Raw genomic sequence first — 15894 nt, 5'->3', positions numbered from 1 at the left:
AAGCCAGACCCTACACTGAACTCAAAAAGTACTCCTTCTGCAGGTTCCTGGGAAAGTAAATTAGAGTGAATTCCCATGAACCATATATAGTGTTCTGTAGGTCCTTATGATAAAGTTAATAATTTCCAATTTTTTTTTAGATAGCCTTTAACAAATGTTATACTTGTAATAGTGCTTTTGGAGGCTCTAGGCTCTCAGAAAATCGAACAGATGATTAGGACAACATTATGTATTACACATGATTTTTTTCCTGATTGCCATAATTGGAAAAAGATAACGTGACAAGTTATTAATGCCGCCTCAACCTTTGATGGGCAAGGCTGAAATTGTAAGTAATGTTTATAGGCATTTGTGGAAACATGTTTTTGTATTTGTCTTAAATCCAAAGAGTCTGTCAGGAAAGAACCCCTTCTTCTTCTATTTAGATCTTTCAGGGAAACACTAACCCCACAGATGTCGTGTTTGGAGTTTTCCCGAAACCGCTAATAACTCGATTTGTCCGAATCAAACCAGCGACTTGGGAAACTGGCATATCTATGAGGTTTGAAGTCTATGGCTGCAAGATAACGGGTAAGCACCAGCTTGAAGATGACCCTGGTTTGATTTGTGTGAGCTTTACAATATAAGGATTTTTTAATAGAGGAATTTTATAATTTTGTATAAGTTGGTTGTTTTCTGTGTATAGATCTGGTCATTTTCAGTTGGTAGTTAAGGGCATATGCTTTGAATGTAGACGGAGCTGAGTTCAAATTCTGTTGATACTCCTCACTACCTTATTTTGGGGAGGGATTCACCATCTTTCAAAGCCTTTGTGAGCCCAACTAGACAACAGTCATCATAGTGTGTGCACACTACACAGGGTGGTTGTGATAATGGAGTGACTCAAGGATACAGTGCTCAGCGCAGCCTGGAGTGTAGCAGGTGTATGTTAAGCGGCACCTTTCCACCAGACTCCAAGCTCCACAAAGGTGACTCCTGTGCTTTTCATCCCCATTTCCTGGGTGCGCAGTGCACTGACTGGTGCTTAGTCGATTTGCAGTGAAAAATGATTGCATGACATGCTCTCCATCTGCTTTACCTTCTTCATATCGAAGCCTGCATTGTGGCTCCATCAGCCACAATCAAGTTGGAGTTTAACTTAATGAGAATTTCTCTCTTTACTCACTATACCTGGACAACTTTTTGTCTCAATATTTATCCATCGTTTGTTGAATGCATATGTTAATATCAGAAATCGATCTGTCAATGTTTCTAGTTTTTTGTTTGCTTCTTCCATCATGAATAAGACTTTAAAAATATCTGTTAAGTCGATGTAAGAAAAGGGATTATACCCATTTGAGAGATGAGGAAGGTGCACTCTGGAGGCATTAAGTGGGTAAAATAGTAGGTCAGGTCGGGACAGAGCTAGAAGTAAAAGAACCGTCATCATTGTCACTCTCAATGCACTCCTCTGGTGACAGTGTAGCTATTACCTGTCCACCGAGCTTCCTGTGTGACCATTCTGTGTTCTGAAGCAAATAGCAGTCATGCCAGAGTTCCTCTCCTTTTAAGTAAACACATTGCAAGGGTTTCATTAAAAAAAAAAAAAAAAAAAAAAAAAAAAAGAGGAGGGGGCAGTACAATGTAACCTTCAGTGTAAGTTTAAAAGTTAAACAGAATCAGTAACTCATTCACCAAAAAGTAATTAAAAATGAACCACCTTTTAAAAGTCTCTGAACTATCTTTTAATATTATGTTAGTATACATAGTTGGGGCAGTTAATCTCTTCTTGCATGAATGCCAGTACTCTTGTTTTTATTTTTATCCTCTGTAGGATAATTAAATGTAGAGAAGGAAAGTACTGCATTTGTAAGCAAAACAAACAAACAAACAAATGAAAACTAACCACCTGGGCAATTTTCAATGAAATTACAAGCCATTTGGACAAGAGCACCATGAGAAAAAACTAAGGAGAAAAAAAACTATGCTTGTTCATAAGATAGTCCATTTTGGCAAGTAAAAACTGACACCTGATTTTACCAAAATTGTATTTATTTCCATACCAGAGACAGGCTTGTTTATTGTCTCAGAATCTAAGACTTAGAAATTTCAAGGCCTTGGAGGCAGGAATTGGGTGGGGATAGGTTTGGAGGAAGAAGGGATGTTGAAAAGTTAGATATAACCTTGGCTTTATTTTTGATCACCACTTACATGAGAAAAAGTTCTAAGTTATTTTCAGAGCATTACAAATTTGAGAAGTTACCCATAAATTTGTAGAAACAAGGCCATTTGAGATCAGGGTGGAAATTTCTGGCTCATTTCTAATCTAATGTCACTGCACACACACAAAAAAAAGACAAGAAAAGAAAAAAGAAAAAAGAAAAAGTAACGTTGTAAAGACTCCAAACATATTAGTCTGAACTCTGATTTCTGAAGTTCTCCTTTTAGTTAAATAACAGTTACTTAAATCTGAACCTCCTTTTCCATTTTCACAAGGATTTCCCTGAGAGTTCATTCTAGGTGTGTGAGTCTTCACATATGAAAAAGGCAAATACTTTATTGGATTTTTAAAACTAAAAATGTTATGACTCAATGTTAAAGGACTAGTTAAATATCTAGTTTATTTACTTAAACATAAATATCTAAAAGCATATCCTATTTTCACATTTTATTTTATATATTTTATCTTGCAATTATTTTAAGGCGGTATTTTCCCCTAAAAGATACTGCTTTTAGGTTCATAGTGCTAACCCCTTTCTCACGACCCGTGATGTATTTTAGATGCTTCTCTATACTATGGTACTGACAATCTCTGAATAGCTGACCAAGGCAGAGTTTTGGGAAGGCAGCATATTATAATGATGGTCACGTGACAGAAAGTGTGCAGATATCTATCCAGGCCTCACTCTCAACTCTCCACTTGGACATTTTGTCCCTCTGAGCTCCATTTCCTGGTCAGTAAGGTTAACCTTAATTCAGCTGTAATGAAGATCAAATTGAACATATTTATGATACACTTGGCCTAAAGTCATTGTTCACGAAATCGTACCAATAAAATACATGGTAAACGGTACTCCATGAGCTGAACCAAGACAAGTCCCAGCAAGCAGAGCTTCTGAGGAGACAATGATATCAGTGTTTTCTTCTTGCTGACCAGAAGCGGATAGTTTTCAGCTTTCAGAGGTCATAGTCCCCTCAGAGTGGAGACTGATGCAAGAGAACAAGTCGGCAGGGTCCCTGCTGGACTGGAAGATCTGTGAAAGCAGAGGCCATGTTTGCCATACTTTCATTCATTTCCTGTATGCCTGGAACATAACAATTCCTCGATGCATTTATTTTTGAATGAATGAATAAATGAATGAATGAGTGAATTGAAATTTTATCTAAAAATAACTGCATTTCAAAATATCACCCTCTTCTCCTGAGTTGGCAAGTCCTAACTCAAACTGCATTAAAACAAACAAAAACCTTTGAATTAAGTTACCCTGTGAATACATTGCTCGACTTCCAAAGTCTCCAGAGCCCTCAGTTTTAACCTAATCTTTGTATTCAGAAATTATTTTTTTAGAAACACAATAATCCTAGAGAAGCCAGAGTATACAATGTGGTCACCATATAGAGATATAAAGAAAACAAGATTGGAGCAAAAACTATGTGCTTTTTTAGGTGATTGCCAAGGGAGCACTTTCATTATTTTGACAAAGCAGACTTCAGCATTTCAGCAAATGTGGATGTTCGGGAAAATAATCATAGAGGGTTACTGCTGGATGTATGAGAACATACCACAAACTCTTTTAACTTGTGTTTGTTAACCAAAAGTCTCTTTACTGGTACTTCTGCACACACCAGTGTGTTCCTATGTTGATCAAAATTTGCAAGGGTGATCTCAGGTGCCACAATATCCTGAGTCATCATGGGAAGATTAAACTATGCTCACTCAGTTTTATCCATCAAATGTGGTTATCACCTTCTCATTTTTTGAAACAGAGTATTTGATTTACCAGTATGTCTCAGTTTTCCTGCTAAAACTCTACAGAGAGATGTTAGTATAAAATATCAATGAAAAGAATCACCTCAATTCCCCACCACAGAACTCATCTCCCTCCCATCTAAGATTGCTTTTAAGTTTTCCAGCAGGGTTGCCAGATAAAATACAGAATGTCCAGTTAAATTTGATGCAGATAAATGACAAAGAATTTTTTTAACATAAGTATGTTCCATGCAATATTTTTGACATACTTATACTAAAAACTTATTCATTATTTTAAATTCTAATGTAGTTTGGCATCCTGTTTCCTGTTTTGTTGTTTTTCTTTGATTGTTTGCTAAATTTGGCAACACTATTTCCAAAGGATTTGACATGTCGCCAGGCTAAAGCACATCTGAGCAAGCTCACTATGGAAGAATAGAACTAGATCCTAGCACCTCATTCAAACCTTGCAATGTTAATATAACTTTTCTCCTAGTCATTGACAAAAAAGAGTCATTAAATTGTTAAATTAATAATTGTTATCCAACATTGTGAAAAGTGCCAATTTTTAGTCAAAGGAAATCAAGGTGCCTCTTCATTGTTCTTTTTTGAATGAGGCAGACTTACAGAAGGAATGAGTGTCTAACTGTGCTGTGGATATTTTAGTGGAATGGAGGCTGAGTATCACTAGGTTTGTGGTTATGTAAACTGTGCCTTAGCCAAGTCTGCTTTAGAGAAAGGATGTTAATCTGGTAACGGTTGTGCACTCCTTACGATATTTAAGTTAATTGTGTTTTTGTGCAGATGGTAACATCTGGTACTTATTATAAGCTAAACATTTTCTTTATAAAAGCTTATTTTGAATCAGACAGGTGTGACCACAATGGCAAAAAATGGGACTTCTATTTTTATCACTACAATTTCATAGACCTTCAGTAAAATACTTATTATACATTTTTTTTAAATCCCCATTGAATTTATCCTTTGTCTCCAGGTCCCAACCAAGAGCAGATACTATGACTGAATTATAGGAAAGGGTGCTTGAGAAAAATGGAAGCTGCCTTTATTGTGTTAATAAGTTGATTCATTCAACAAATATTTGTTAAGTAAATACCATATAGAAAGCAGGACTCAAAGAGTCATAGAAAACTTTTAAATATGACTTGGTTCATGTCCTCAAAGACTTAAAATCTGGTGAGGCAAGTGGCAGTGATCCAAGGAGCTAAATAAGGTCATCAATATAAAGAAATGCACATAAAATGCTAAAGAAGAGTCTCATAGAAGGAAAACCATGCCTAGTGGGAAAAATTGGGAAAATTGTAGCATTCAGAACAGCTCGAGATTTGTAGTGATTTAGGCAATGAGAAGAGCAAGATAATGGGGACTTCGTAGTGGAGGGAAGAGAATGAAAGAAAGCCTCCTTCCATCGCACCTCCACAAGGAAGCTTTTGATTCCGCGTACCTGGAGCAAAAGGGGTAAATGAGGAGAGGCTTTCAAGGCTGCAGGATGGAAGACTAGAAGGCCAGCTGGCATGGTTGACAATACATGCATAATTCCAAGCGGGGTCTGGATGTTTGGATAAAGAAATGACATGACCTGAAATGTACAATTCATTGGAAAGTATCTGAGCAATTAATTCTTAAGGGCCAGCTGATAACATGGATACAGCTTAATCTCATTAAATGCATGCCTCTCATTTAGGATGGCTATATTTTTTAAGCTAAATTTTAATTATATTATGCAGAATTGAGTTGCTTCCATGAAAGGTAGGTTATCATTCTTATGCATGTCTTTGATTGAGATGTATAGCTTGAAAGGAGAATAATTGAGTGACTTGTTATTAAGTGGCCAATCAATTAATAAATGATTGATACTCTCCTGGTTCTCAGGATCTACTTGGGCTGCTGTAGAAGATGTAAAAAGATCTGATACTGTTTGTTGTTTCTGAGCGTAAGAATGACATTGCACTTGTGATGAGCACTGGGGATTGTATGGAAACCAATTTGACAATAAGTTATATTTTAAAAAAAAGAAATGACATTGCAAAAAAATGTTTATGGAAAGTGAATTGGCAGTTATGGGTGGTGTAGACTCATAACTGGGGTCTGGCAAGCCAATCAGACCATTTAGCACCTTGGCCAGCAGGGTGTGGACCATAGTAATGCCAAAGGAAATGAGGACCACAAGGCAGGACCAACCAACGTGCGTTTTTTTTTTTTCTTTTTTATGAAAACAAGACAAGATTTAGTAGCAGAAGCTGGCTGGTGGTTCCACTGGTTAAAACACAGAGTTAGATAAAGGAACTCAGTGTCAAGGGGAAAAGGATTGTTTGGGTATGGACATGGTACATTTGAGATGACAATGGGATTTTCATGTGGAAAGCTCCTAAGCAGGTAGAGCGAGGGGCAGGCAGGACAGTCTCCTGTGGCTGGAATTACTGATTCCCTATCTCTAGCCTATCATAAACTGAACCTCTGTTAGGCAGGGCCTGTACTGGATCTAGGGCTAAGTGCTGGACACCAGAGGGACTGGACTATCAGTATTTTGACCTTAAGTTTGGAAGAACTAAAAAATGGGGAAATGTATGTCCTCATGGAAGAATTTCCTTCTTGGAATGGGAGTGTGTGAGGGGGTTTAGGAGAAAGATTTGAGGGAGGGAGAGCTCTGGTTTAATATCAAATGATCCAGTGTCTTAAAAATGTATATGAATGGGTACAATGTTCCTATTCAATCTGTGGTATTCTCTTTCTAAGCATGGAGACTTGTAGAAAATCATTTTACATCATCTATTTCATTCCACCCTCTAGATTATCCTTGCTCTGGCATGTTGGGTATGGTGTCTGGACTTATCTCTGACTCCCAGATAACAGCATCAAACCAAGGGGACAGAAACTGGATGCCTGAAAATATTCGCCTGGTCACCAGTCGCTCTGGCTGGACACTGCCTCCTGCTCCTCACCCATACATAAATGAGTGGCTCCAAGTGGACCTGGGGGAAGAGAAGATTGTGAGGGGCATCATCATTCAGGGGGGGAAGCACCGGGAGAACAAGGTATTCATGAGGAAATTCAAGATCGGATACAGCAACAATGGCTCAGACTGGAAAATGATCATGGATGACAGCAAGCGCAAGGCTAAGGTGAGGTCCAGGGATGAGAGTGGCTTCTGGGGAAGAAGTCCTTTCTCATGTCATTGACTTAAATTGAGGACCTCCAGCATTTTCTTGAGGAAGTATCACTTTGTATTTCTTTTAAGCCATGACATCAATAGAAGTGTGTGATGGTGCCCATTAGACCCCCATTCTAGGGAAGACAGGAATGAGATGCTAAAAGTGGTGTCTGAGATCAACACAGAAAAGATTCCCATTGCTGATCACCTTTCCTTCCTTAGGGAACAGCGGAAAGCTCAACACTCAGGAGATGGGGTGGCCCAGAGGCTGGGGGCCTGGGGACCGACAGGGTAATCCAGCAGAAATTCAGAATCTCTCAGCAGAATTTTTTTTATTTTTTATAATGTTTTATTTATTTTTGATACAGAGAGAGACAGAGCATGAGAGGGGTAGGGACAGAAAGAAGGAGACACAGAACCGGTAGCAGGCTCCAGGCTCTGAGCTAGCTGTCAGCACAGAGCTTGACGTGGGGCTCAAACCCACGAACGTGAGATCTGACCTGAGCCAAAGTCGGAGGCTTAACCGACTGAGCCACCCAGGCACCCCCTCTCAGCAGAATTTAATCTATTAGCCTCTGCCACCTTCCCCACATCCCTTTCTCCTTCTGTCATCCATCCCTCATTTAAATGGTTTTTGGGAGTTTTATGTTGCTTTTCTTTTTACATTTTAATTGTAGTGACATACACATAACATAAAATTTACCATCTTAACCTTTTCAGGTGTACAGTTTAGTGGTGTTACGTACATTCCTATTGATGTGCAACCCATCTCCAGAACCTCCTCACTTGCAAAACTGAGACTGCACCCAACCTGCAATAATTCCCATTTCCTGACACACCAGCTCCCGGCGACCACCATTCCACTTTCTGTCCCTATGAATTTGACTCCTCCAGGAGCCTCCTATAAGTGAAATTATACATTATTTGTTCTTTTGTGACTGGCTTACTTTACTTAGCACAGGATCCTCAACTTGGAGCAACAGGATTCCATTTCTTTTTAAAACTGAATGATCCTCTGTTGTATGCATGTACCACATTTTGTGTATCCATTCATCCACCTATGGACACTTTCATTGCTTCTGCCTTTTGGCTTTTGTGAGTTTTTTATGCATTGGAACCTTTTAAAATACAGTCGGCTCTTGATCCAGTGATAAGGAAGATATTCCAACATTTACCATAACATGTGGTCTCATTTTTTTTTAACCAAACTGATTCTTTAGGGATTATGTTTTACTTAGGCTGGTGGTCAAACTGATTTGCATTTCCTGAGAACACAACACCCACTAGGCCTGATGATGGCTGGTTTGAGTGTGAATAAGTAACAACCCATAGACCGTCAGTTCTGTGGGCAGTGTGGAAATGGTATTCGGCTGATGGCACTTCTCACACCCAACACAACTGGATTTCCATCCCAGCCTTTGAATCTTCACTTTGTTCTTTTTGTGGAAAGATTTTAGCCCATTGAAGGGAAGGTTATTCTTGCTCCCACTCTAAGCAAGTGTGGGGATGTGGCTTGAATATAGTGACTCAGGCCAAGGGCGTTGCAGGCAGGAAATGAAAGCTGGATGCCACAGCCAGATCCTCCTCTGTCCAGATGCAGGGCTCTGCAGAGACCGCCTGTCCCTCACAGGCTGCCTGTCCCCCAAGGCCATGGTCAGCCCCGGTGTGGCAGGCCACTGACAGTGATGATGCTGTTGGAAATGTAAGAATCTCTCTCCCATCTTGCCCCTCCTTAACTTGTGGTTTCTCACACATGTCCAGTGTTGTGTTTTTTTTGTTTTAATCTTCATGCAGTGTTTTCCTTCGTGTGTTCATTTCATTTCCCCCCTTTTATGCCTGCCCCTCTTGTTTTGATTAAAGAAAAAGTAAAATAAACATCAGAAACTGAAGTTCCCCTTAAGAGCCAATCTCTTTGGAGGAGTCGTCAGCCTCCTGACTTTGTCACAAAGTGTGAATATGCTGCACATCAGCAGCGTCCTGGAGCTGGTACTGTTGTGACATGCGCTTCAACATGAGGGTTCTAGGAGAGAAAGACAACAAACTACCATATGCTTTGGATAAGATGCCTCATCGACGCTGCAGCGAAGTCTAAAGCTATCACTCTACTGTGGTACATTGCGTATAGAATTCCACCAGAAGCCAGCACACAGTTTGCAATCTTAACAAAAAACTCCATGAGTGTGTGAGATTTTTCTCCTAAAATATGATTTTATCCATCATCATCCTCCTGTGATATTTAAAACCACAAAAGCCTCTAAATTATTCACGTAGAGCCTAATCTGTCATTCTTAACGTGTCCTTTTCCTTAAATAAAATCTTTAAGATGTAAGAGGACATGAGTAAAGCCTTTAGTTTAGGTGCAGTGCATATTGCTAAATCGTATAATGATATTTTAAAACATACTCTATTTAAACTTACAAATGAAGGTCACCTGCTTAGGATGCCAGCTATCTTTTATGCAATAGTAGACGATGGATATAAAACCCTCTATATCCTGCTCCTCACTTCATACCCTCAAGTAGTGCATGATGAACAGGGCAAACCAGAGTCTTTGAATTAACTAGACTTCTCAGGAGCAGAGAGGAGACCTAAATACTCAAAGCCCTCTTCTTGTAAGCCACGAGGAGTAACAGGACACAAAGATATTTCATAAACATTCTTATGTTAGCAGAGTTAGCCCATTTCCATATGGTTCTTTGCTGCTAATATTCTTCCCAGCCCATCACAGACAGCTTTTAAAATGTTTCCACATTATCCTACTTCTTTACTCAGGTTAAAATGAGAAGAGCTGGGATTCCATAGCTATAAGTGTTTTTTTTCCTATGATTGTTGGAGCTCTGTTAACATAGAACAGGCATGTGTAGTAATGTTGTTTTCATTATAATTATATCTCACTGACGACCCTTAATTGGGCCTAACAATAATATACGTCAGATACTTAATTACTGGATGCAACTGTGTTCTATCAAGTGTGCAGAACCCCGATAGTGATTTTACTCCTGAAAATAAAGAAGGCAGCTTTAGGGGGAGAAGCGAGTCTATATTAATCATGTCCTTTAGATTTCTGGAGGCTTTTCTGGATTGGATAGGACCAATGAATTTACTTCTAGAACTCAGAGAACCTCTGGTCATATCACAGTCGACTCAATCTTTCTGTTTTCACTTACATGTGTGTCCCATTTAGCTTAGTATTTCTATCACTGAATGATCACATCTGTTGCTGGTTTATGACGTCTGGGTCCAGCAGTTGGTATGGTCCCTGCTCCTGACTGACATGGCCTGGGCCTGGCCATCCACTCAATCTGATCTGCCAGTATGTAGTCCAAACTGCAATCCATTTAAAGAAAAATTAAGGAAACTAAGTATGTGGTCTTGGTTATAGACCTCAGTTTCCTGAATTTGATAAGATTAGGCTGAATTATTTCTAAAAGCCGAGGCATCATAGCAGTGTGGTGAAGGGTACCAGTTAAGACAGCCTAGGTTTAAATCCTGGCTCTGACACTTACTGTATGTATGGTCTTGAGCGAATTACTTGACCTCTCTGTGCCTCACCTGTCAACTGAGGATAATGATAGAACCTACCTCAAAGAGCTGTTTTGAGGATTACATGAATTAATATATTTTAAGCACTTTGAACAATGCTTTGCACCAGTAAACATGATGCGATGGTTCATGTATAATGAGACACTCACAGTGATAAGGCAACTTGATTTTTCTAATCCCCATCCCCACCTCCCATTCTGGGCAGGATTAAAGAATAATATTAGGAGAAGAGGATATAAGAAGACTTACTTATTTCTTGGAAAAGTTATTGTTCCATTTTCTTATGATTCCACTCAGGGATTTTGATTCCTGTCAATGTAAAAAGGGAAATAAAATAATCAAGTAGCAGCAATGGCAATGGGTGGCTTGGCCCCTGAAGAATGTCACAGTGACCTCAAGTCAGGAATGTACTTCAAAAAAAAGAGCCCATTCACACTGCAATTCAGCCAGGCGTCAGAGCCTCACTCCACAGTCAGGACCCTTGTTACTTTCCTGAGAGGAGAGGCTCTTTTATCTACAAATGCCTCCAACTGGTGGTTCTGCTTAAGTAAATAGCAATTTCAATGAGTTGGAATAACCCCAATTCCTGACTAAATAGCACTTGCACTACATTAAATTTAATATCTCCTACTTTAAGAATTTAATCACTCCCTTTTCTACAGGTTTAGCAAAACTAGGACCTGCTCCTTTAAGAGACTGTAACAGGAGTCATCACTGAAAATGTGGTGTCTACGCTGGCTCTGAAAAATGGCAGCTTCTATCCCTGAGTTCTCTTCCTCCACCTCGAGGAAGTGGTAGAGGTGACACTTCTCACAGGCACATCAGCATAGCATTGAAAATGTGTCTCATTAAATCCTCAGCTTCTGGTATAGCCTCGGTGTATACTCCAAAGTTGCTAAGAAATGACATCTGTCACTTCTTAGAGAAGCTTTAGTTGGGTTTTTTTTCCCCTTTCTCATTTATGAAAAAAATGTCAGCCATTCATGAGGTGGTGGGATGGGGTCTGTTTCTCTGCCTTATTAAGATTCCTGAAGGAAGGATTCCTATATCGAAAGGGAGGTTTTATTGATAACGGTGTTTCTCTTATTTCAGTCTTTTGAAGGAAATAACAACTATGATACACCAGAGCTACGGACTTTTCCGCCTCTTTCCACACGATTCATCAGGATCTACCCTGAGAGAGCCACTCATGGAGGCCTGGGGCTGAGGATGGAGCTCTTGGGCTGTGAAGTGGAAGGTAATTACCATGTCCAGAGTCCCTTCTAGTTTCCCACTTTTGAATCTTCATGCATTTATGCCCCTGGTGGCGCAGCTGCAGATTGCCAGCTTTTTTCCCTTGGGTGATCCTACCTATGCCTGCCAGTCCGTGAGGCTCAACATTCTAGCACATTCCACCGAACAGTGCCTTCAGGATCCCATTTTTGTATTGGTTGGTGGCAGAACTCTCTTCAGATTTTTTGGGGTTGCCTCCTTTGACTTCGTTAAAAAATAGTTTTCCTGAGGTGAAATTTGCACAACATAAAATTTGCCATTTTTAAGCAAACAATTCAGTGGCATTTAGTACATTCAGCTTTTTTTGTGACCACCACTTTCATCTAGTTCCAAAGCAAAACCCCCATCCATTAAACAGTTTCCCCTCGAATTCCCCACCAATTCCTTTGACTTTTCAGTGTTGTTTAGCCCGTCTTGTGTCCCATTCAATTTTCTGTCTGCAGTGTTGACCGGGAAGCAGCATTTGACAGACTGAACCACCAACACTATCTTGAATGAACTGCTCAGGCTGCTATAGAGAAACAAAACCTTACATGAGATAATATGTATGAATATACAGTGAGGTCTGTTTGAGGATATTACTGTATATACTTATCATATGAAAGTCATCTCAAGGACAAATTCAGCTCACACTGACTTCAGAACTACACTTACCTCTGCATTTTTAATCACATAATAAATAATAAAAGAAATGTTTGAAAAATGATATGATAGTTGTTTATTGTACCATCTAATGCTTTTGTGCATTAGAATTCCCACCTGCCTTCAATTTGGGCATAAATGAGTAACCAACTTTTCCATCTCCGTAAAGGTCTTTCCCTAGGTTAGCTCAAAGAATGGCTATTGTTGGTATCCAGCTGTTCATCAATTGAGCATATGCTCATGGTTGTTTCAAAGAATGCTTTTTAATATCACCTTCTTGTGGTTTCAAAATTATTTGTGTTTTGAGCTACCCAAATATAATTACATTCTTGAGCACATTAAACATAAAACTTTTCTCTTCACTAAAGAATCTGAAACTATAAATCACCATACTAGTGAATAATTCATAGCTACTTTTGTATGCATTTATTTTAAAGCAGGCCATTATCTCCCATTCTTTACTGTGTAGTTGTTTCTATATCTGTAGTCATGTCTCAGACTTCTGAATTATCCAGTCACTATCAACACAGACTAAGAATGACTATGTGCCAGGACTTTGGCAAAGATACCAAGAAACAAAAAGGGATGGGCAGATTGAACCCACTGCAGACATGTTCATTCCATTTACCGGGAAATGTGTTCATCTGGAAAAGGCAGTCTATTGCCATGATGCAGGTCATTAGCCTGGATTCTGGAAAGCAACACCGATTTAAGAGGTGGGATGAGGGGCACCTAGGTGGCTCAGTCAGTTAAACCTCCAACTTCAGCTCAGGTCATGATCTCATGGTCATGGGTTCGAGTCCCGCATCAGGCTCTGTGCTGACAGCCTAGAGCCTAGAGCCTGCTTCAGATTCTGTGTCTTCCTGTCTCTCTGCCCCTCCCCCTCTCATGCTCTGTCTCTCTCTCTCTCTGTCTCAAAAATAAATAAAACATTAAAAAAAAGAGGTAGAATGAATGGATGGTTGAAAAGACTGAGGCTGGTGGCAGTTGCCAGTGTCAACTCTGTAGTGAGAAGTACAAATCGTTGGTGAAGAGATTTGCCGCAGATGTTTCCAAGCACTCACAAAAGTGAGGAAGTTGCTGTGAGCCATAAGAGAAACCAACATCCGGGGAAAGTAATGTCAAAACTTTTTGACACAATTAGTGAAAAGGAGTGGGTTTTTTTCTCCCTCAAAATGATTAACAGGCTCCATTAAATATCTGCTTCATGACTGCCACGGGAGATACCTAAAAGGATCAGAAAGACGGTGAGATACAGCTGAGCCTTCTACAAGTTTCCATCCTACTTGTGGTTAGCATTTACCAAAAACAATTAAGAGAATCACAGAAGATAAAATATATTCAAGCAGTAAAATTGGGAAATAAAAATTATTCACTTTCTACTTTTTAAACTTAAACCGAGTACTACCCTGGGCCACTTCTAAGGCAAAATTCCTCCTTTATAAATACCATAAGGAATGTAGATAAATAGAGAGTTTAAAATATTTAAAAGTGGCACATAACTCAGTGGATACAAGCATCTGGATTAGCAGGGGGGATTCCATTAATTCAATGATAGCAGTAAGTGGAACCCAAAATGTGTGTGTATGCAGTTCACAAAGTCTAGATGGTGTGCCTAAACACTGTGCACAGTCTCTGTACATGCTGGTTTCCCAGTTATTTGTGTGTGCTCTGGGCAGTTGAGGAAGTTAAAACTAGCTACATTTCTTTTTTTCCTTTTTATTTTTATTTTTATTTTTATTTTTATTTTTATTTTTATTTATGTATTTATTTTGAGAGAGGGCACGGGCCAGAGAAAGAATACCAAGCAGGGTCTGCACTGTCAACTCAGAGCTGGATGCAAGGCTTGATCTCATGAGACCATGACCTGAGCTGAAATCAAGAGTTGAATGCTTAATGGACTTAGCCATTCAGGCACCCCTAGCTACATTTCTATATATGTCATAACTCTGCTCATAAATTAAGCACAATAAGGAAGAGGATCAATTTTTTATTGAGAAAGAAGCAGTTACAAACACATTCCCAGACACATGGCCAGCAGCTATTAGAGAGCAGGCCCCCACTCACAGTATCTTGACTGGTTCTCAGACATTGAGAGACCCGTACATTATCTCAAGCCTTGTAAAGTTAATGGAATGCCAGAAACTGTAAAATATTAAACAGATTGCAAGAATGAGTAACAGGCTGAAAAATAATAGACCAAACTAAATTTAAAGAACTTCAAAAGCACTCTTTGATTAATGTTGGCTACCTTTCAACTACAGACTCAAAGATACAGGAATATCTGCCCACAGTGGAATGCAATCTTCTGGGAGTGAAGGGAAAATGATCCCAGGACATCTAAGACAGCTCCTCTCAAACACCTGCTTTGGAGAGGGGATCATGAGTTGAGAAGATTATTAAAGGAAAATGGAGTCACTCACAACATTTTTTTTAAAAAGAACAATATCGTACTAAAAGTGAATCTTGAGACTCCTTTTGGGAGAAAAATTCTAATACAAACCTAGCAAGCTTAGCTAATACAAAGAAAGTAAAAGAATTCATGACAGGCGAGTTCCCTAGCCCATTGAGAATGAAAGGAGAGGGAGGAGCCAAGATGGCAGAGAGGAAGGGAGCTCTGTAAACTTCGTCTGCCCCATCTATCGAACTGAGAAGGACATTACTGTCATCTGCAAGAGGGGAATGAGAAAATACAGACTCCAGAAAGAAGACAACTTCAAAAATGCCTGAGTGACTGAGTGCAAACTGGGGAGATTGAAAAATGGGCCAGCCCGAGATGCAGGGAAGGTGGGAGCCCCAGCCCCACACAGGGCAAGCACAGAGCCCCGGAGAGACAAATGGAAGAGAAAGAGAAACTGAACACACTCATAGTACTGGCTCTAGAGAAGGTATAAAGAACATTTAACCCTGCTAGGAAAGAAAAACTCTCACTCCATATATAACTGCTGGGTAGCCCAAATCCCAAATCCAGGTGGCGCACAAAAGGGAAAAAACAGCTTCCAGCCCTGCGCCATCCCAGCAGGTAGTCAGCGGCCAGAAGTCGGCGGCCAGAAGTCGGCAGCCGGAAGTCAATGGCCGGAAGTCGATGGCCGGAAGTCGGAGGCCACGACAGCGCCCCTGGGGCCACCACTTCAGCCTCGGCTGCGGAAGAGGGAGCACATACCTCATTTCCACTGTGCATTGCTCCTCCAGCATGGGTGCAGAATCCAGAATCCAGGGTGCCAACAGGGAAAAAATAGCCCCCACCCATAAGCGAACCCAGCAGGGAGTTGGCTGCAGCGGAGGCGGGGGCACACGCTTCAGCTTCTGCTGCAGGAGC

General features: G+C 40.1%; 1 protein-coding gene and 1 long non-coding RNA gene across 3 annotated transcripts in view; one reads left to right on the top strand and one right to left on the bottom strand.

Moving 5' to 3' along the window:
- Nucleotides 1–15894, top strand: part of NRP1 (neuropilin 1) — a 134840-nt gene that overhangs the window by 97235 nt on the left and 21711 nt on the right. Inside the window, exons 8-10 of the mRNA XM_029954265.1 lie at nt 426–570; nt 6758–7089; nt 11754–11898. Coding sequence (XP_029810125.1) covers nt 426–570; nt 6758–7089; nt 11754–11898 — 622 coding nt within the window. The remainder of the gene's footprint in view (nt 1–425; nt 571–6757; nt 7090–11753; nt 11899–15894) is intronic.
- LOC115304193 overlaps nt 9004–15894 on the bottom strand; it is a 9012-nt gene continuing 2121 nt past the window's right edge. For both annotated transcript variants that reach the window (XR_003914342.1, XR_003914341.1), the window contains exons 2-3: nt 10911–10970; nt 9004–9138 (exon numbers count right to left, since the gene is read on the bottom strand). This is a non-coding gene — a long non-coding RNA (uncharacterized LOC115304193). The remainder of the gene's footprint in view (nt 9139–10910; nt 10971–15894) is intronic.

The sequence above is a fragment of the Suricata suricatta genome, chromosome 10 (assembly GCF_006229205.1).
Source record: "Suricata suricatta isolate VVHF042 chromosome 10, meerkat_22Aug2017_6uvM2_HiC, whole genome shotgun sequence".
Lineage (NCBI taxonomy): Eukaryota > Metazoa > Chordata > Mammalia > Carnivora > Herpestidae > Suricata > Suricata suricatta.
This window is presented reverse-complemented; position numbering and strand designations above follow the sequence as displayed.